Source organism: Dendropsophus ebraccatus, chromosome 4, assembly GCF_027789765.1.
Source record: "Dendropsophus ebraccatus isolate aDenEbr1 chromosome 4, aDenEbr1.pat, whole genome shotgun sequence".
Taxonomy (NCBI): domain Eukaryota; kingdom Metazoa; phylum Chordata; class Amphibia; order Anura; family Hylidae; genus Dendropsophus; species Dendropsophus ebraccatus.
The window spans coordinates 132,235,611-132,253,416 of NC_091457.1; the positions used below are offsets into that span (position 1 = coordinate 132,235,611).

General features: G+C 42.6%; 1 protein-coding gene across 13 annotated transcripts in view; it reads left to right on the forward strand.

Moving 5' to 3' along the window:
- WNK2 (WNK lysine deficient protein kinase 2) overlaps nucleotides 1-17,806 on the forward strand; it is a 149,633-nt gene that overhangs the window by 93,202 nt on the left and 38,625 nt on the right. For all 13 annotated transcript variants that reach the window (XM_069967054.1, XM_069967055.1, XM_069967050.1 and 10 more), the window contains exons 12-19: nucleotides 2,221-2,718; nucleotides 4,420-4,698; nucleotides 4,788-4,837; nucleotides 5,822-5,987; nucleotides 6,206-6,322; nucleotides 8,045-8,215; nucleotides 10,053-10,098; nucleotides 10,183-10,293. In XM_069967054.1, coding sequence (XP_069823155.1) covers nucleotides 2,221-2,718; nucleotides 4,420-4,698; nucleotides 4,788-4,837; nucleotides 5,822-5,987; nucleotides 6,206-6,322; nucleotides 8,045-8,215; nucleotides 10,053-10,098; nucleotides 10,183-10,293 — 1,438 coding nt within the window. The remainder of the gene's footprint in view (nucleotides 1-2,220; nucleotides 2,719-4,419; nucleotides 4,699-4,787; nucleotides 4,838-5,821; nucleotides 5,988-6,205; nucleotides 6,323-8,044; nucleotides 8,216-10,052; nucleotides 10,099-10,182; nucleotides 10,294-17,806) is intronic.

Here is a 17,806-nt window from a genome sequence, read left to right on the forward strand (position 1 = left end):
TTGTAGTAATGTATTGTCTGCTACCTATAAACTTCGCTCATTAAAGGGAACCACTTGGCACAATTGTGTGGATATGGTTCCCAGCAGCACAGTATAGAGCTACTGTGCAGCTAGCAGAGCATACAGCCGTGGCTGCAGCAATAGGTTTATAAAGGTGAAAAAAAAGCTTTATTACGCTGGAAGATGGGCGGCAACTAGTCATCTGGGCTGGGAGATCTATACTGTGCTGCTGGGAACCATATGGGCACAATCGTGCTGATAAGTTCCTTTTAATGCACAAACACTGTGCTCTTCATAAGTGCCTCCATTGAAGAAATTATCCATGCACAAAAATGTAATTTGAGCGGCCTTTTTTTCCCATGACTTTAGAATATCCAGTGAGTGTGCGTGCCCCCCATATTTGTTACTGATGAGATTACTCTGTACTTGGATATCAGTAATGTGATCAGTAAAAAGAAAAGCCGATGGGCGCACAACTAACTTGGCACTGTAACTACTGCATGCTAGCCTCACAGTAGGAGATGGGTTCCATTTAGAGCCCAAACTAGGCAACATGTCTAAGGGGTTTAAAGATAGTACAGTAGCTCCTAAGTCAAGCTACTGATGTCTATGCACCTGAATTCCATAATAAGACATTAAGCAACTCCTACGCTGCCTCTAGTCAGAGCGGCAGGCAAGCCAGAAGAGCCTTGCTGGTAGCCATTTGTGTACTGTAAGTAAACCTCCTGTCTCTGGAATCCCACATATTTATGAAGCTGATTCACAAGCAATATTCCTGCAGTGTGATCTGCTTCATCTCAGCTCAGCTGCATCCGTGCATTTTATTATTTCAGTTGGGTCATGTGGCCAAAACATTGACCCAGGTTTATGAAAGGGTGTAATGCAGATGCTGATTTAAAATGCCCATAGCAACCAATCACAGCTTGGCTTTAAGCTCTGGTAAAATGAAAGTTGAGATGTGATTGGCTGCTGTGGGCAGTTTACGCTAGCTTCTATTTTACACCATCTGATAAATCTGGGCCATTAACTTGCTGTCAAATCTCTACTGGTAGTTATCAAGCCAGTCCCAACTAAGCTCTGACCTCTTTGTTGGTCTGTATGTCCCTTCATGTATATAGTGCTGCCGAACACATCATTTCTAGCATATATAAAGAGACCAGGAGAGCAATGATATAGTAGGTGGGTTGCTATATATGCAGATTCGCTAGTGTGTCCTATGAGCTTGACACAAAACTAATCTCACAATGACTCGCAGGAATCTGAAGACTTCACCCTCTGTCTCTGCAAACTAAAAGGCAACATGGGAAATGTAGGCTGCATTGGGAGAACAATATCGGAGGGGAAATGGGGAACCAAGATGGTATGGACAACCCATAAATGACACCTCAGCTGAAATGGGTTTGCATGTACAAGAACCTCATAGGTATACATATATAACAGCCTCCACATTCTTTAACAATGGCCTTTTATTTAATATATAGACAACCAAAAAAATCCAAAGTACTCCTTAAGGGAACCTTGAAGGTTTTGTTCAAACATGGGAGCCTAAATAACTGTTAGTTTCTTTGCTCATTAACTTCAGCAGGAAAAACGTTTTAACTGCTGTTTTTATATGCTGCTCCATAATGCAATTTCCATTAAATGTATAAATGTATGTTTTTATCTAAAATCCAACTTTCATTGATTGGCAACAGGATCGGCGGGGCTGCCCAACGCAATTGCTGTGTGCAGCAGCCTCTGCAAAGGAACGGGGGGTGCTATCCTCGTTCATTGGGCTAGAACCCCTAAGCAGCAGTTAAAGAGTTAATGGCAGCAGAGGGGCCCCTTGTCACTTCTTTCTGCTGTTACTCGAAGTTGAGTTGGAGATTAAAAAAAAAACTATACATTTATTTTAATGAAGTCATGTAATGTACTGTAACTTTATTAAAGCAATGAATAAGCAATATATAATATATATGATGTGTGGACCCCTTGAATGGGTACAATGGGTAAATTTCAATGAAACTACTTTCATTTTAGTTACTAGTACATTATATTTCTGTTTTTATGCTTTTGTTGTTTTGAAAATTTTGTCTGAATTGAGTCAATTTTACATTTCCAAATGCCATATATCAGCTGCCCCTGCCTTGGCTCTTATTGAAGCGCACAGTTATCATTACAATTGTGTTCTGATGGAATATGTGCAGTAATTGTTTTTTTGTTTTGTGCATTGTTTTTCAGCTTCCTCCGTATCCTCTCATTCCAGCAGTTACTCCTCTAACAGGACTCGAGAGCCTCCCTGCCAATCTCTCTGACTTACCTGCTGTCTGTATCACTCCCCTGCCTGCTCCCTGTCAGTATTTCCCTCCAGGTGTGGTTATGACCAACCTTCCTGTGACTCCTGCAGGGCCCCCACCAGGGCAGATAGTCAACCCGCAGTTGGTGCCACCCTATGAGACAAATCTTATGCCAAACATACAAGTGGCTCCTGTACCTTTATTAACTGTGGCTCCCCCTGGTGGGCCCGGATTACCAACCCCACAGCCGCTGCCACTGCATTCCCAAACACAGGCGTACCAGGCCTCCTTTCAACAGATCATTCAGAGTGATGTCCCTTCAGTTCATCACTCACCAGGGGTTCCGCCAGTGTCACAGCAACCCCATCCACTTCCTCCTCAGTCACATCATCCGAGCATAACCCATCCTCCCGATCAGACTACATCTGGGGCTGGGAACCAGGTAATACATTGTAAAATCCCTATAATTACTGTTTAGTGTCTACTAAAAGAGCAATATGAGGCCCAACTCTTTTCGAATACAGGGGCATGGGCAAGGACACAATCGGTAGGTCCGAGAGATCACAGTATAACAGAGGAAAATGTCATACACATAAGATGTCCTTTTTTCCACAAAGGGCATGCTGGCATGTTCTGTCTGGTAAAACATGTCGGTTATGTGTTTTACATGCTTACATTACATGGGGATGTGGATGCAAACAGCAATGTAAAGTAGTGGAAATTTTGTCTCCAATTTCTATAATGTGTTTTTTGTTTTCCCTTTAAGATTTTAATTCTTTTGTACTTTTGTAGCAATTGGGCTCTTTTTCACACAACGTTTTTGCGATATCTGGCTGAGGTAGCTATCCGGGTACTCTACAGTGTACAAAAGTAGGTGTGTAGAAAAGCTTAGTTGCTGAAGCACAGTAAAGTTTAGTCAGCTGGAATATTTCAGTGACTGGCTTGTCTTATACGAGCATTGGAAAACTTATTAGTTTATGGAATTGTTTAAAGTAGTTCATCAGGTCAGAGCAGCGTATAGGTAGCTTACCCCTCCCATAGGGAACACATGAACATTCAGCTGTGCCGAACATTCATGTCTATTGAGAGGCTTAGGGTATGTTCACACTGAGTAAATCAGGCGGAATTCGAATCCCGCCTGTCTCAATGTTCCATAGCCTGTCTATGGGGAGAGCGCACACTCCTCTGCTGCCTCGGCTGTCCGCTCAGGGAAGTGACATGTTACTACTTTAAATACTATGGTTCTTATTACTTTGCACACTGCTTTTCTATAGAAGAACAATGAAGTGGATGCCAAAGTCTTTAATCCCTCATATACAATTATAAAAAAATTGTTCAAACCCCAGCAGAGGAGAAGAGGGAAAAGGGGCATGTTGTTTTCCAACTTCATTATCATTTTTGTTCTTGACGATCAGGTACATTGAAATTCAACTTTACCTGATTCTTTTCACCTCTGACATATCTCAAACAAATGTCAAGCGGTCCTCTCGTACATATTAGGTGGTCAACCTAATTTACCAGGTGTGACTAGCCAAAGTTGTGTAGAAGTCACTCTTCATCTGAATACACATAAATCCCAAGATAGTTTTTCCTGATTTCCCACAACTTGGCAAAACATCCGGTTATTTCTGTGAAGAGAGAGACACATACCATGGACTAGGGGTGGATAACAGATGCCTATTTTAACCCTTTCTGCTGACGCGAAATGACCTATTTAACAGTGAACCTATCAGTGAGGCAAAATTTACCACTACTTTACATATATGGCAGACACTTTACCAAAAGGTGCATGTCAAAAATATGGCTCAAGGTTGAACATCCCCTTTTTACTATAAAAAAGATACCTATGCTATGATGACTAGCATGTGTGATCTTTTTGTCCTATTTATTTTCGGATCCTTCTTATCTCCATTATACATCGTCATTTTAAGATCTGTTAACTTACCAAACTGCTGCATCTAGTTTTGGGATTGGTATAATGGTCAGTAAGGTATGGAAGTAATGTCATTCCTTAGAAAAAAAAAAAATTGTATTTTAATGCTACTTTTCTTTTTTTCTTATACCTGCTAATTATAATGGTTTAGCAGGCCATGTTTTTTGGCTTTAACGTGAGTACGTACATTTGCCTTTTATATTTATACAGGTCATTGGTCTTCCTCAATATTCAGTGGAACTGGGCACTCCTATAGCAATGGTGCCTGTTGCATCGGTGATGTCGCCACCTGTGCATCTCTCATCTGATACTCCTCCCCCACTCTATCAAGGGCAAGATCCACTTGCACAAGTATCGTACCCACATGCCACAACGGAGGCGGTTTATTCCGAAAATATGCATATAGGGTCAGGCCTACCGCAGCTTACTGATCCTCATAACTTGGCCCAGTGCTCAAGTATCCGGCCATACACCGAATCCAGTCAAGAGGTGCCGTCATTTCTGTAATCCGAACTTAGATTGACTTGTCTGACTATACATTGACTCATAAAGTGATGTTTTCCTTTTTGTTCTTGTAGGAAACCTTGTTACAAGAGAATCTGCCGACCTCAAGTCAAAGCTATGACAAGTGAGTGCTATATGTATCAGGCGCCTGTAAATTCTGTTTCTTTACAGTATTAGCTATGATAGGACAGGGGTTGTCAGATTCCCAATTGACCATGCACCTAGAGCTTTGCTACTAGTTCTTACCATTTCGGGTTGATAAGGGTGTTTAGCACTTTTTAGAAAAAAAAAACAAACATTGTGCCGTTTGATAAACCAAAGCCATAAGCGGATCCAGCTGGAAGAAATAGAAGTTCTTTTTGTAGCTACTGCAAATAAAAAAAAAAAAAAAAACAGCAAGGTTTTTGTAAAGCACCTACTCCTCTCTGCTATGCCATGACATAGTGTTGGAAAATGTGCCCTGGACTAAACAGGTTGGCACTTTGCTGATGAAATACACTATAGTACTATAGATGACACCTGGAGGGAGAAAGGGTTACTGCACTGGCTTTGCAAGTTGCAATGTGAGCAGAAAGGAAAATGGCAAAAACATCACAGCCAAAACCAGTCCTGGCCTAAGTGGTGAATTGTGGTTGCTTTTGATTAATGCGGTTTTATGATTAGCTACCCAAAGGACAGCTGCTCAGAACTTTATGGTTGGTCAGGGAGAAGTAAAAAAAAAAAACTTATTTGCCTTTCAGGCAAAGCATGGACCATCTGGAGGAGGCAGATGGAATTCACACAATCCAGGCTCTCCCCAGCAAATAGCACAAGCTAATCCCTCCGCCCACTTCCTGTTTTCTGTCTTTGTTTCTCTGCTAGACTGAACTTTTCTAACAGGCAGTGGAAAGCAGCTTCCAGGAAAGTGAGAGCCCTGGTGGCCGGTGCTTCATCAGTCATCGGCATTTGTGATTAGCCCATAGGCTATTGCATCGAGTAGTCATATCCCAGCTTAGATTTAAGATTATAAAAAACACCTTGTTGGTAGTCCAAAGAGAATTCAATATACATGTAACGTTTATATTAGGGTTGATAAGTGAGAACCCTCCATTATGTCTCCTCTCTACAGTTATGTAGGTTCTGATGCAGCATCTGGTAAAGAAATGAGTGACTATGAGGGAGTACATGGTGGCGGTAAACAAGATGGAAAACCAGCAAGGAAACATCACCGGCGGTCGTCTCGTACTCGATCTCGACAGGAAAAGTCCAATAAACCTAAACTGACTATTCTCAATGTAAGACCATGCTCAGTACAATGAACTGTAAGATGGTCATATAATGTAAATGGGAGTTTTACATGGGAGACCTCTTATTCTTATATTAAGAATGATAAACGTATAAAATTTCTTGCTGGTTTTATACACAGTTGCCCAGTAGTGGGACCTAACAATTTATAGGTTGATGTGTCTTCTGACATTTTGGCTTTTTGTATTTTCCGGGATATTTCACATAGGTGAGTAACACTGGAGACAAAATGGTGGAGTGCCAACTGGAAACGCACAACCATAAAATGGTGACCTTTAAATTTGACTTGGATGGAGACGCACCAGAGGAGATCGCCACATACATGGTAATTCATCTGATATGTGATTTTATTAAGACCAAGAGTAAACCTAGAAAGGCTATTATATAATCGTGTTACCATTTGTGATGTGCCTGTAGTGTGGTCATCCATCCTAATACATTTCTGAAGGAAACCTGTTAGCTTTATGTCATGATGAAAGCTGCAGACATGAGCGGATAGCTGATGGGGGGGATCAAAACAAATCTTAGAGATTGTAAGCCCTCGCGGGCAGGGTCCTCTTCCCCATGTATCAGTCTGCCATCTGCCTTCATGTAATGTGTTTTGATCTTGTAATGTTCTTGTTTGTTACCCCTGTCGCCTGTATAGCGCTCTGAAATTAAGTGTGCTTTATAAATAATAATACCATTTGTTAGAAGTTTTTCCTTCTGAGCTCAAGTGTCATAGAAGCCATGCTAAGCTGCAGCATGCCGTCCTTCTCCCTCTTCCTTACCTGCTCTGCATGATTGATGGACAGGGCTCAGAAACCCAATCCCTATACATTAATTCGGCAGTGAGGGAAGAGGAGTGCATGCTGCTGCTTGACACTGTCCCCCAACATCAGTTGTTGAGAGAAAGAAGGATTGGACATGTTTTATGTCAGAGGTGCCGGACTTCCCCTCTCCCTTTTTCAGAATTAAAAATAAATGTTGTTTTTTTTTTTAATAAAAAAAAAAGTGGGGGGAGAACATAATAATCAAGGCATACTTATCTGTCCTGGTGTCCCTGCAGCTCTGTTCCTGTGACATCACAGCCCCACAGGAACTGCTGTGTCAGCGGTGACTGCAGATGCGGGGGCACCAGGATGGGTTAGTATAGCTTGTTTTTTTTTTTATGTCTCCTGCCCGCACTGTGTGTTTTTTTTTTTTTTTTTTGCCTGGACTACCTCTTTAAAGGGGTTATCCACTGCTACAAAAACATGGCCCCTTTTGCCCCACTCTTGTCTCCAGATTGGGTGGGTTTGAAACTCTATTCCATTGAAGTAAATTGAGCTTAATTGCAAACCAAACTTTAACTGGAGACAAGAGTGGGGCAAAAGTGGCCATGTTTTTGTAGCACTGGATAACCCCTTTAAGCAGAGGGGAATAAGCTGCTGCTGGACGTCTCTGATAGTGGCTTATGTCCCTTGAGAACAAAGGATTGGGCATGTTGAACTACAGCTTGCCCGATCCTTATCTCCCCCCACCCCCCTCCCCCTTTAGGATTTACTTTTTTTTTTATCTACCAGGAGACCAGGCACAGGCAGATGTCAAGCACAAAGGGCAAAAGCATTATATTTTTAGTTTGCTTCCTTTAGATATCACTGTGTGTGTCTGTGTGTACGTGTGTGTGTGTGTGTATGTATGTATATGTGTGTGTATGTATATATAATATATGCACTTCTCTACAGCCGTTCCTTTTTCATGACTGACATTGCTTTCTCCAAGGGTAAAGAATAATGTTGTGGTGTTTTCCGATGATACCATGCCGGGGTAGGACATACACATCTCCTACTAAGGCTGTGTATGCTAATGGAAAAAAAGTCTGGCCTTTTTCTTTCCCTTTATGACAGCGAGCGTTCCTGCTGGGGCTTATAGATCATAGATATTGTAGCACATAATACCACTATAAAATTTTGTAAGATTGTAGCATTTGGTGTTATCTCTTTTCTTCAGGATTCTAAGCCTTGTAATTGCGGCAGTCTATTGTAACAGCGCTGCCTTCTGCATTAACATATTCGTCTGCTTCCAGGTGGAAAATGAATTCATACTGCAGGCTGAGAAAGAGATTTTCATTGAGCAGATGAAGGATGTTATCGACAAGGCAGAGGACATGCTGAGTGAGGATACAGAAGGGGAGAGAAGCTCCGATCAAGGGGCAAGTCCTCAGCAAACCGACTCCTTCAGGGTGGAAATGAGGGAGGTACAGTGCATATCTTCTTATGGGGGATCCTGGGTGCTGTCAGCCATGGATTATTTGTGACATGTCATTGACTTGACAGCCATCCCTATGAAGAAAGTGACTGTTGTCCACCCCCCACTGTCAGTACCTGCCTATCTTAGCCGCATAAATTACAGATTTATTGCAAAGTAATTTATTGGAAGCCTGACCACAAAGAAGCAGGGATGTGCTCTGAATAATGCTGATGGGCTTCCTTGTCCACTGCAGATTTTATTTTTTTTTATTATTAGACATTTAGTCTCTTTACTAAAATGCATGCAGCATCGCTGACATTTGTTGTGTTGTAAACCTGCCAAGCCTAAAGTGTCTATAAAATCAGAGTGAAAGTTTAACCCATTGATGATTGTCAACCCATAGTCATCGTGAATAGTGATTTAAAAAATAAGTAAGTTTTAAGTATTTGGCTAAGTTTTCACATTGAAGCAGTTTTTTATATTATTTTTTTTTTACTCCTCAGAGTTGACCCTTTAATCTAGTCATGAATCAGATCAGAAGCTAGTTCAGGAAGAGAGATAGAAGTGCTCGAGACTGAGTAGTAAGGCAACTTAACTGTGAAAGGGACTCAACAGCCTGCCCTATAGATAACTTGTGAGCTGCAAAAGAAACTGAGCAAAATATTTAATGAAGACCTATGCAGATATTTTTTACACCATAATAAGTGCAGTGCAATAGTTGTATAAAATACCCCTTTAAAGTTGACCATACTGTTGGAGTTGGCCATGCCTGTGCGAGATTTCCACTCAAACATAATTTTTCATAAACTGCTGCCCATGATGAGACTAACAATTCCTTCCATATTATTTATTCAGTCTCCTTCTCCCAGTTCTGAGCTGCTGCTTTCTGTTGAAGACACACAAATCTGTGCATGAGCTTTTCTCTGTCTCCCTCTCCCCCTCCCTTCTGAGACGGGTGATGTAAACAAGTTCTTATTTGCAACTTTGTAGCAACTCTGTAATGCCGGAGGATAAATCACAGTGATCTCATCTGCAACTTAACTTTAGAATAATCCTCCCAGGGGTACAAAAGTTGCAGATAAAGCTTGCCTGGGACTTTACATCATCCATCCCAGAAGGGAGGGGGAGACAGAGAGAAGCTCACACACAGTTTTTTGTGTCTTCAGCAGAAAGCAGCAGCTCAGAGCGGTGCGAATTTCCACTGAATAGATCATAGCTAGTATGATATGGGTCTTACCATGGGCAGCAACATATGAAAAGTTGTTTGAGTGAATTACCACTTTAAGATGCCCAACATTTGTTTTTGCTAGAGATAAGCTGCTGCCAGGGGTATCTGGTAGAAGCTTATTTACTTGTCCCCCATCCTCTCTACTGAATGTAAAGAGTCTTTGCTCTTTTTGACCATGATGGATGTTTTTACATTCAGCCATCGGCCTTCTTATGTTTAGGACCAGCTTAAAGTTTTACAATCATCTGATTGTTGGGGCCTGGTTGCTGAGACCCCCACCGATCACTGGCAGCGGGAAACCCTTGGCTAAGCGCTTCTCTTTCCCTGTCTCCTTCCTTGCTGCAGGAGACTAAATTTATAGAAAATCTGTGGAACCCATCTCCTGCAGTGGTGGGAAGGAAACTTTTCAGCTGACCGCTCCTCCCTGCTTGTTTTAGTGATCCTTTGTTGTCTCTGCAACCAGATCAAGACCGATGAATAACTTTGATAGGTCTCTGAACAACTTAGAAATTTTGCTGCAACCAAGAAGATGCCACATGTATAGGGCAGTTTATTTGGTTGAGAAATCTAGTGCACAATTTGTTTTAATTTATTTTTCTTTCTTTTTTTTCTGAAGGAAAATCCACTAAACCCTGTAAAAACCCCAGTGTATCAGCAGAATGGTATGACATTACACCAGTTTGGTTTTTCTTATACATTTCAGAAATTGTAGTTGTGCCTTGAAACAACGTTTGTCTCTTGTGTAGTTTTGCATACAGGAAAGAGATGGTTTATTATCTGTCCGGTGAGGGAATGCCCAAGTTCTCTAGAAGTTTCATCCCATAATGGTAACCAAGACCTTCAGAGCAATCGCACAGGTAATCATTTATTTACTGCTGTTGGTTATGTAAAGCTGCCACCACAGTGGGAAAAAAAGGCAAAAATTTCAAAAATTCCAAGAACATGTTTAGTGGATCAGTTCCTGATGGCTTAATTTGTGTGTCTTACCTAAAAGGGGTTAGCCATGTATACATTGCCAGTTTTCTAACCAATGCATGTGGAAAGTTTCCCTGCAGTACAGTTGCTGATGCGGAGGCATCCCCCACCTGTTGCCCAGCAGATATCATGCATAGGACTGGTATAGTACACCGTTGGGCATCAGACAGGTGCCTTGGCAGTTATTCACCCAGTGTGCAGCTGCCTATCTCTGTGCCCATTGTCAGACCTGACAGGATCACATCCCTAAACCACTCTCTTTCGGTTAAGGAATGAACAGTTGGCTTTCACATACTGGTCCATGTCGAATTGTGAGTAACAGTGGGATGACCTTTTTAAAGATTGCATTGACACAACGGAGATGCCCTTGAAATGGCTTTTTCGGGACATTAATATTGACTGTTTATCTGTCTATCTATACTATGTCAAACTGAAATACACAGTGGGCCAAAATTAAAAAAATTGGACAAAGTCGCGGGCCAACCTTGATAATTATTAAAGAGCGCATGCGGTGTTCCTGGGACTGTCAGTGGTGTGTGTCTCCCAGCATTGTGCACTATGATAAATGAGATGATAAATTGCCCCAACTAAAATTGCCCCACATAGTAGCCAGCCCTCTCAAAAGTGCCCAAATAGTAGCTAACCCTCCCCAATAGTCTCATATAGTAGCTAGCCCTCCCCAATAGTCTCATATAGTAGCCAGCCCTCCCCCATAGTCTCTTACAGAGTACCCAGCCCCTAGAACAGTTTTTAAAGGGAACCTATCACCCTTGGACAGCCCCCCATACTCGCCCCATCCTGACGGTCACGCTCCTGATGCCGGTCCTGCTCCTGATGCCGGTCCTGCCGCAGAGATACAGCCGCCCACTTGTCTTCTCATGTAAGTATGGGGGGCCGTATCCAGGGGTAGGGTGGGTTCAGGGGGACGTATCCAGGGAGACAGGTTGTCCCATTAGCTTGGACTCTCCCTTTTTCTGCAGCTTTACATAACTGGTAAAGATAATCATTATTCTATCATCTCACCTCCCCTCAAGCTGTGGCTGCTGGAGCTCTGGGAGTCGGGTCGTGACATCACCATGTTATCCAGGAAGTGAAGCCTTGATGCAGTAGGAAGTGCAGGGAAAAAGCACTTTATAAGCATTTCCGGTAATAAGTGTATATTGTTGATTTGTATATCTTTTGGGGGGCAAAATAATACTTAGATTAAAATTTTTGCCAGACATCTCCTTTGAGCCCCCTTCCATCCTCTGCTACCCCTCCATCTTTATACTCCTCGCTCATCTATTGCGTCTCTTGGTTACATAATTGTTTATTTGCTCTTATAGACCTCACTTAAATCATTGTCTGACCTGTTATTTAATTAATCACAAATTTCCCCATGTTGGAGGTTGCATTCTAATAATCCTTTAATATGAAAACTTAAATATGAAGAATCTATAAAAATGAATAAAATATCACGTATTTACCTGAACATGAGCCCTTTAAAAATGTACAAGGCCTCAAATAGCTATGTAACCTTAACCCCCCCCCTCATTTTATGCCCCTTCTGAGAAATTGCCTTGAAAAGGGTGACCCCACATTAAAACCTGTACCCACAGCTCTGTATTGCACCCTACCTGCCAACATGTGTGCATCAGCTACATTGCTGAGTTCCCAAGGGGACACATGGTACAGATAAATTGTTGTAGACAAATAAGAATAGTGAGCCATGTAAAACTTTATCAGAACACAAGTAAATCACTTAAAAGAATAGAACAACGGTAGTAAGAGGGGGAATCCACGATAGGGAAAACATATCTGCTTTCTCCCAAAAAACAAACAAAAAGAAAACAGTGCCACACCTTTCCTCAGGTTGTATATGGTATTACAACTCTGCTCCTTTTACTGATGTGGTGCTGTTTCTAGAAGAAAGTTTATCGTAATCCTAGGAATTTTTGGCCCTTGATTTTTCTTTCCTTTTGGCAGAGATGGTTACTGCCTCTTACGCAGGGGCGTAGCTAATGTCTCCTGGGCCCTGGTGCAAGAAGTCAACTTGGGGCCCCCCTCTTCCTCGACCAAGCGATGCTATTGCTGTGTATATATATTTACTAAGACTGATATTACCAATAATACCAGTACATAGGAAGGAAATATTATCACCATACATAATACCGCCATACTGTTACAGACCAAATCCAGTATACGAACACCATCGCTGCTACTGAAAAACCCACTGTGCACAGATCACTAGCATGCCCCCCGTGTAATCCACCTTATAGATGCCCCCTTTGTAGTCCCCCCTTATAGATGCTCCCTGTGTAGTCCAGTCTCCCCTTATAGAAGCCCCCTGTGTAGTCGCCCCTTATAGAAGCCCCCAGTGCAAAGCAGACTAGAAAAAAAAACCAAAAAACCTACTCACCTAACACACTCCCCCGTCGCCTGTCTTCTCCTCTTCTTCCCCGGCTGGTGAGCGGCTTCCCGGGCAGTGCACACACCGGGGAGCTCTGTGTGCGCTGGGGCTAGTACTTCCGGCACAGGCAGCGTCTCCTGACCCGGAAGTGCTCCCACCCCCCGGCACACACACAGAGCTCCCTGGTATGTGCACTGCCCGGGAATCCCGGGGACACCCCCAGGGAGCCGCTCACCAGCCAGGGGCAGTTGAAAACTGCATCTTGTGACCACAAGCAAAACACTGCTTGCGGTCGCAAGATTGGGCGATATGACTGGATGGGGGGCGGTGGCGTAGCCAGAGGGGGGGCCCCCGCGGGTCCCCCCAGCTGGCGGGCCGGGTCGCTACGCCACTGCTCTTACGTCTTTTTCTGCCCAGAGTAGATTTTTTTTCTTTTTACTCTCTTCCTCTTTGTTAATGGTCACTGCCATCACTGTCATCTTTTGATGCTTCTTTCGTGGTCACTGCCTTTTCTTTGGGGCTGTTTATCTCTCCACTCTGGGGTTTGTCCTTCACTTTTGCAATGGCTTATAGGATATCTGCAATGTAAAAGGGAAACCATATGTTATTGTATTGTATGTATTGTATGTTTTGGTTTTTAAAGGGGTATACCCATCAGGAACATTGATGGCAAATCCATAGGGTATGCCATAAATGTCTCTTAGATGCAGGTCCCACCTCTGGGATTCACACCTATTTTAGATCAAAGGCTTCCCAATGGGACTCAATAGGAGTTACAGAACTTGCTGGGATCTGTTTCCCTACCAACTCAGACAGCCACAAATAAGTCAGAGGGTGCCAGGGAGTCCCTAATCTAAATACAGATGGCAGTCCCAGGGGTGGGACCTACATCTAGGAGACACTTATGGCATATCGAGTACTCTTACTAACAGATTTTAAGGGTAAACTCGTGAAGTGCATTGTCCTCTATGAGAAGAACAATTCTAATAAGAACAGTATATGAGGAAATGGTGTATACATGTTATAATCTGTATAATACAAGTGTATGGTCACCATTTAGAACTCATATGTGAAGACAAATCCTATTCATTTAAGATATGCAGTAGTAATTATTACCTGGCTTATGGACGACAACTTCTTCTAAATCAACCACATTAGGTAGGCGACTTATGTGACTGTACCAATATAAAGCGCCGTGAAACAAAGTAAGGTCTTGTAGACAAACTGATGTAGATGTCAAAATACAAGAGTAGGAACTTACCATAATATGATGACTATTCCAACCAATGGTATGACCAAGCGTTCTGTCAGGCCTACAGATTTTTATATAAAACATCGGGGGTAATCTTTAGACCCTCCTGATGCCACAATTAATAAAGTATATATGCCATTTTCATCTCGGGCTGGAGGTAGTAGAACCAGTTTGGGAACTATGGCGACTGATGTTTGTATATCAACATCATTGTAGCTTTTTAGGACTGATCTCCCATCGACACCCTGCATTGGTGTCTGTACTCCATAGAGAAGAGCTTTTGGGCAGAATTAAGAGAGGATGAAAATAACTACTTACCGGTATGGCTGCCTTCTTCCTGTCGGAAGGGATTCTCAACTACCAAATCTAAGAAGGAAAATACAGATATTAAATTTTCCTAGCTGCATAAACCCCCACCCAAATATCTGGGTTCCCTATAATCCTGGGTGAATATACAATAATAATTTATCTAGTCAATACAATTAAGCCATTCCCTGATGTTGACTCTTGAGACCTTCTCTCCTCCATAGCACAAGCAAAAATCATATATACCCTATCCTCGCATGTAACAAAAACAGCCTAGGCTATTTTACACCCCCAGGTATAGCGTTTTTTCCCCGGGGTATATTCTGACCTGGAGGGGTATAGTTTGGCCTAGGTTATTTTACACCCCCGGTGTATAGTTTGGCCTAGAACAGTTAAGCCCCTGGGCTATACTCAGGCCTGGTCTAAACTATACTCAGGTTCAATTTGGGAGGGGGTTAATTTGAACTACTACTTTCTGCTGTTTTGTAACTATAGTTCAGGTACTGTTCAAGCTGAGCTGCCTTTAAAATGGACAGAGACAAACTCTGTAGCCATGTTTTCCTGGCAGCCCTAGGGTGGCATCCAATTTCTCCAGACACCAGGGGTTGAATGCCGAGTGTTTTGTGTTCAGCCATGCAGCCACACACAGACGTTCTTTTGATGTTTTCTCATCACTAGTGCAGGGCTAAGCAGCTGGTCGGTGCAGCGGCCAGGTGTCGGCACCCCGCCCATCAATGACTAGTGAGTAGAGATGAGCGAATCGGGTTTGAGTCTATCCGAACCCGAACATTCAGCATTAGATTAGCTGGGGCTGCTGAATTTTGATAAAGCTCTAAGGTTGTCTGGAAAACATGGATACAGCCAATGACTATATCCATGATTTCCACATAGCCTTAGGGCTTTATCCAAGTTCAGCAACCACCGCTAATCAAATGCGAAAGTTCGGGTTCGGATCGACTCGAGCATGCTCGAGGTTCGCTCATCTCTACTAGTGAGGTATCCTATTGATGGCTCCGCAGTTTTTTTTTTTTTTGTTTTTTTTTTCCCAGCAAAACGCACTATAACCTAGGCTTTAACGGCTATTTTTTAGCAGTAAGTTTTTCCTACGTGATAACATTTCAGAGGTGCATAAATGAATATATTTTAATACACATTGCAAAAATCTCCATATTCTCCTTCAGAGATGAATGAGAAGGAAATGAAGTCTCAGAACCTGCAGGGCAGCTAGCCGATGTTCCAGAATAGTTTCCTGGGCAATACGTTTTACTTTCTGAAAACTAATCTGAAGAAAGATGCAAAACAAGAGTCCGTGGAGCCTCAGTTACGAGTCTCAGAACACGGGATAGCCAGATATCTCTAGCCTGTTGCCAACGGGGTGCCTCCATGATGGGGAGAGCACCACACCACCCTGATAAATAACCCCTTAAGTCCCACTCGGTTGCGAGTATTGGAACATAGACAGGGAAACAACAGGGTGGCCCCTTTTGTCAATGTCTAACTCAAGGTGCGAGTATTGCGATCATGACAAGGGCTTGCAAAGGCAGGCTTCCACCCACAGACAGCCGTTTCGGGGTTTTTGCCCCTCGTCAGTGTGGGGTAGGATTCTGGCTAGTTGGGGCAATGAAAAATCAACCAACAAAACACAGTAATCACTGAACTCCAACATTGCCCCAACTAGCCAGAATCCTACCCCACACTGACGAGGGGCAAAAACCCCGAAACGGCTGTCTGTGGGTGGAAGCCTGCCTTTGCAAGCCCTTGTCATGATTGCAATACTCGCACCTTGAGTTAGACATTGACAAAAGGGGCCACCCTGTTGTTTCCCTGTCTATGTTCCAATACTCGCAACCGAGTGGGACTTAAGGGGTTATTTATCAGGGTGGTGTGGTGCTCTCCCCATCATGGAGGCACCCCGTTGGCAACAGGCTAGAGATATCTGGCTATCCCGTGTTCTGAGACTCGTAACTGAGGCTCCACGGACTCTTGTTTTGCATATTTAAATTTTTGGGGGCATCAGTGGAGACTCTTGATTGAGTACTTCATTGGAATTTTTTCGCTGTTCTCCTTGAGTTCAGTGATTACTGTGTTTTGTTGGTTAATCTGAAGAAAGATAAACATTTTTACCATGGACGCCTTTTCTATAAAGTTCTCATTCCTATTATGTAGATTTAGAGAATGACCAGTAATTTGGTGAAAAACAAAACAAAAACAAAACTGTCCTAACACAGGATGCTTCCATTTATCTAACCCCTTTAATGTGTGCTGATTTAATTCTGTTTTACATGTTCAGGCTATGTTCACACACAGTATTTTTGGTCAGTATTTTGCAACCAAAATTGGGAGTGTATTGAAAATATAGAAAGGCTATGTTCACCCTGTTGAAATTGAGTGTACAGCCGCCATTTAACGGTAAGTAATGTCTGGTTCTTCAAAACAGACGTTGTCTTAAAATAACGTCAACCTTTCTGTGTTTTCAATCCATTCCTGGTTTCGGTTGCAAAATACTGAGCATAAATACTGTGTGTGAACATAGCCTTACGATTGGTTTCACATGTGCATAATATAGATTAATAGCCCAAACACTAAGTATGAAAGCATCTTCGATTTCTATGATGCTATCCCTTTGGTTCAGTAGACTTGCATCATGGTTGCAAGTCCTGATCCAACAGTGCAAAAATGTGTCCGTATTGGGACCCTGTTCCACGGAGCAATGATCAGCCAAATCAGGCCGATCCGGCAGACCATTGTCCCGTGTAATAAAGACAACGATCATTGGTAGAGATGAGCGAACCGGGTTCGAGTCCATCTGAACCCCTAACGATCGGCATTTGATTAGCTGGGGCTGCTGAACTTGGATAAAGCTCTAAGGTTGTCTGGAAAACATGGATACAGCCAATGACTTTATCCATGTTTTCCACATAGCCTTAGGGCTTTATCCAACTTCAGCAGCCACCGCTAATCAAATGCCGAAAGTTCGGGTTCGGATAGACTCGAGCATGCTCAAGGTTCGCTCATCTCTAATCATTGGCTGATCATGTCTTTAGGTCCTGACCTAAAATCGTCGGCTGCCGGGCGTGCATCGCTACATGTAATAGTAGTGCGTGGAGAGGTAATGTACATACTTTATTATTTTTATAGAATTTTCGTAAAGAACAGAAAAAGTAAAACTGGGTGTCTCACTAGACACAGAAACAGTGAAACATGTAATACAAAGAATACATACATCAGATAAGGGGGATGTTGCTAACTGATACACAGTTGCACATGAAACTAAAATGCTGTAAACCAGAATAGAATTTGAAGGAACAAATATACCATTGAAATGCTACTATGAAGCATCCAAAATGTAATCTAAAGCAGTCATGGTAACTGTAAAACTCCCAAGGTCCCTTTAAGTGATTCCGTACAATACCATTTTGTGAATCGAAATGGTTTAACAATGTTGTGA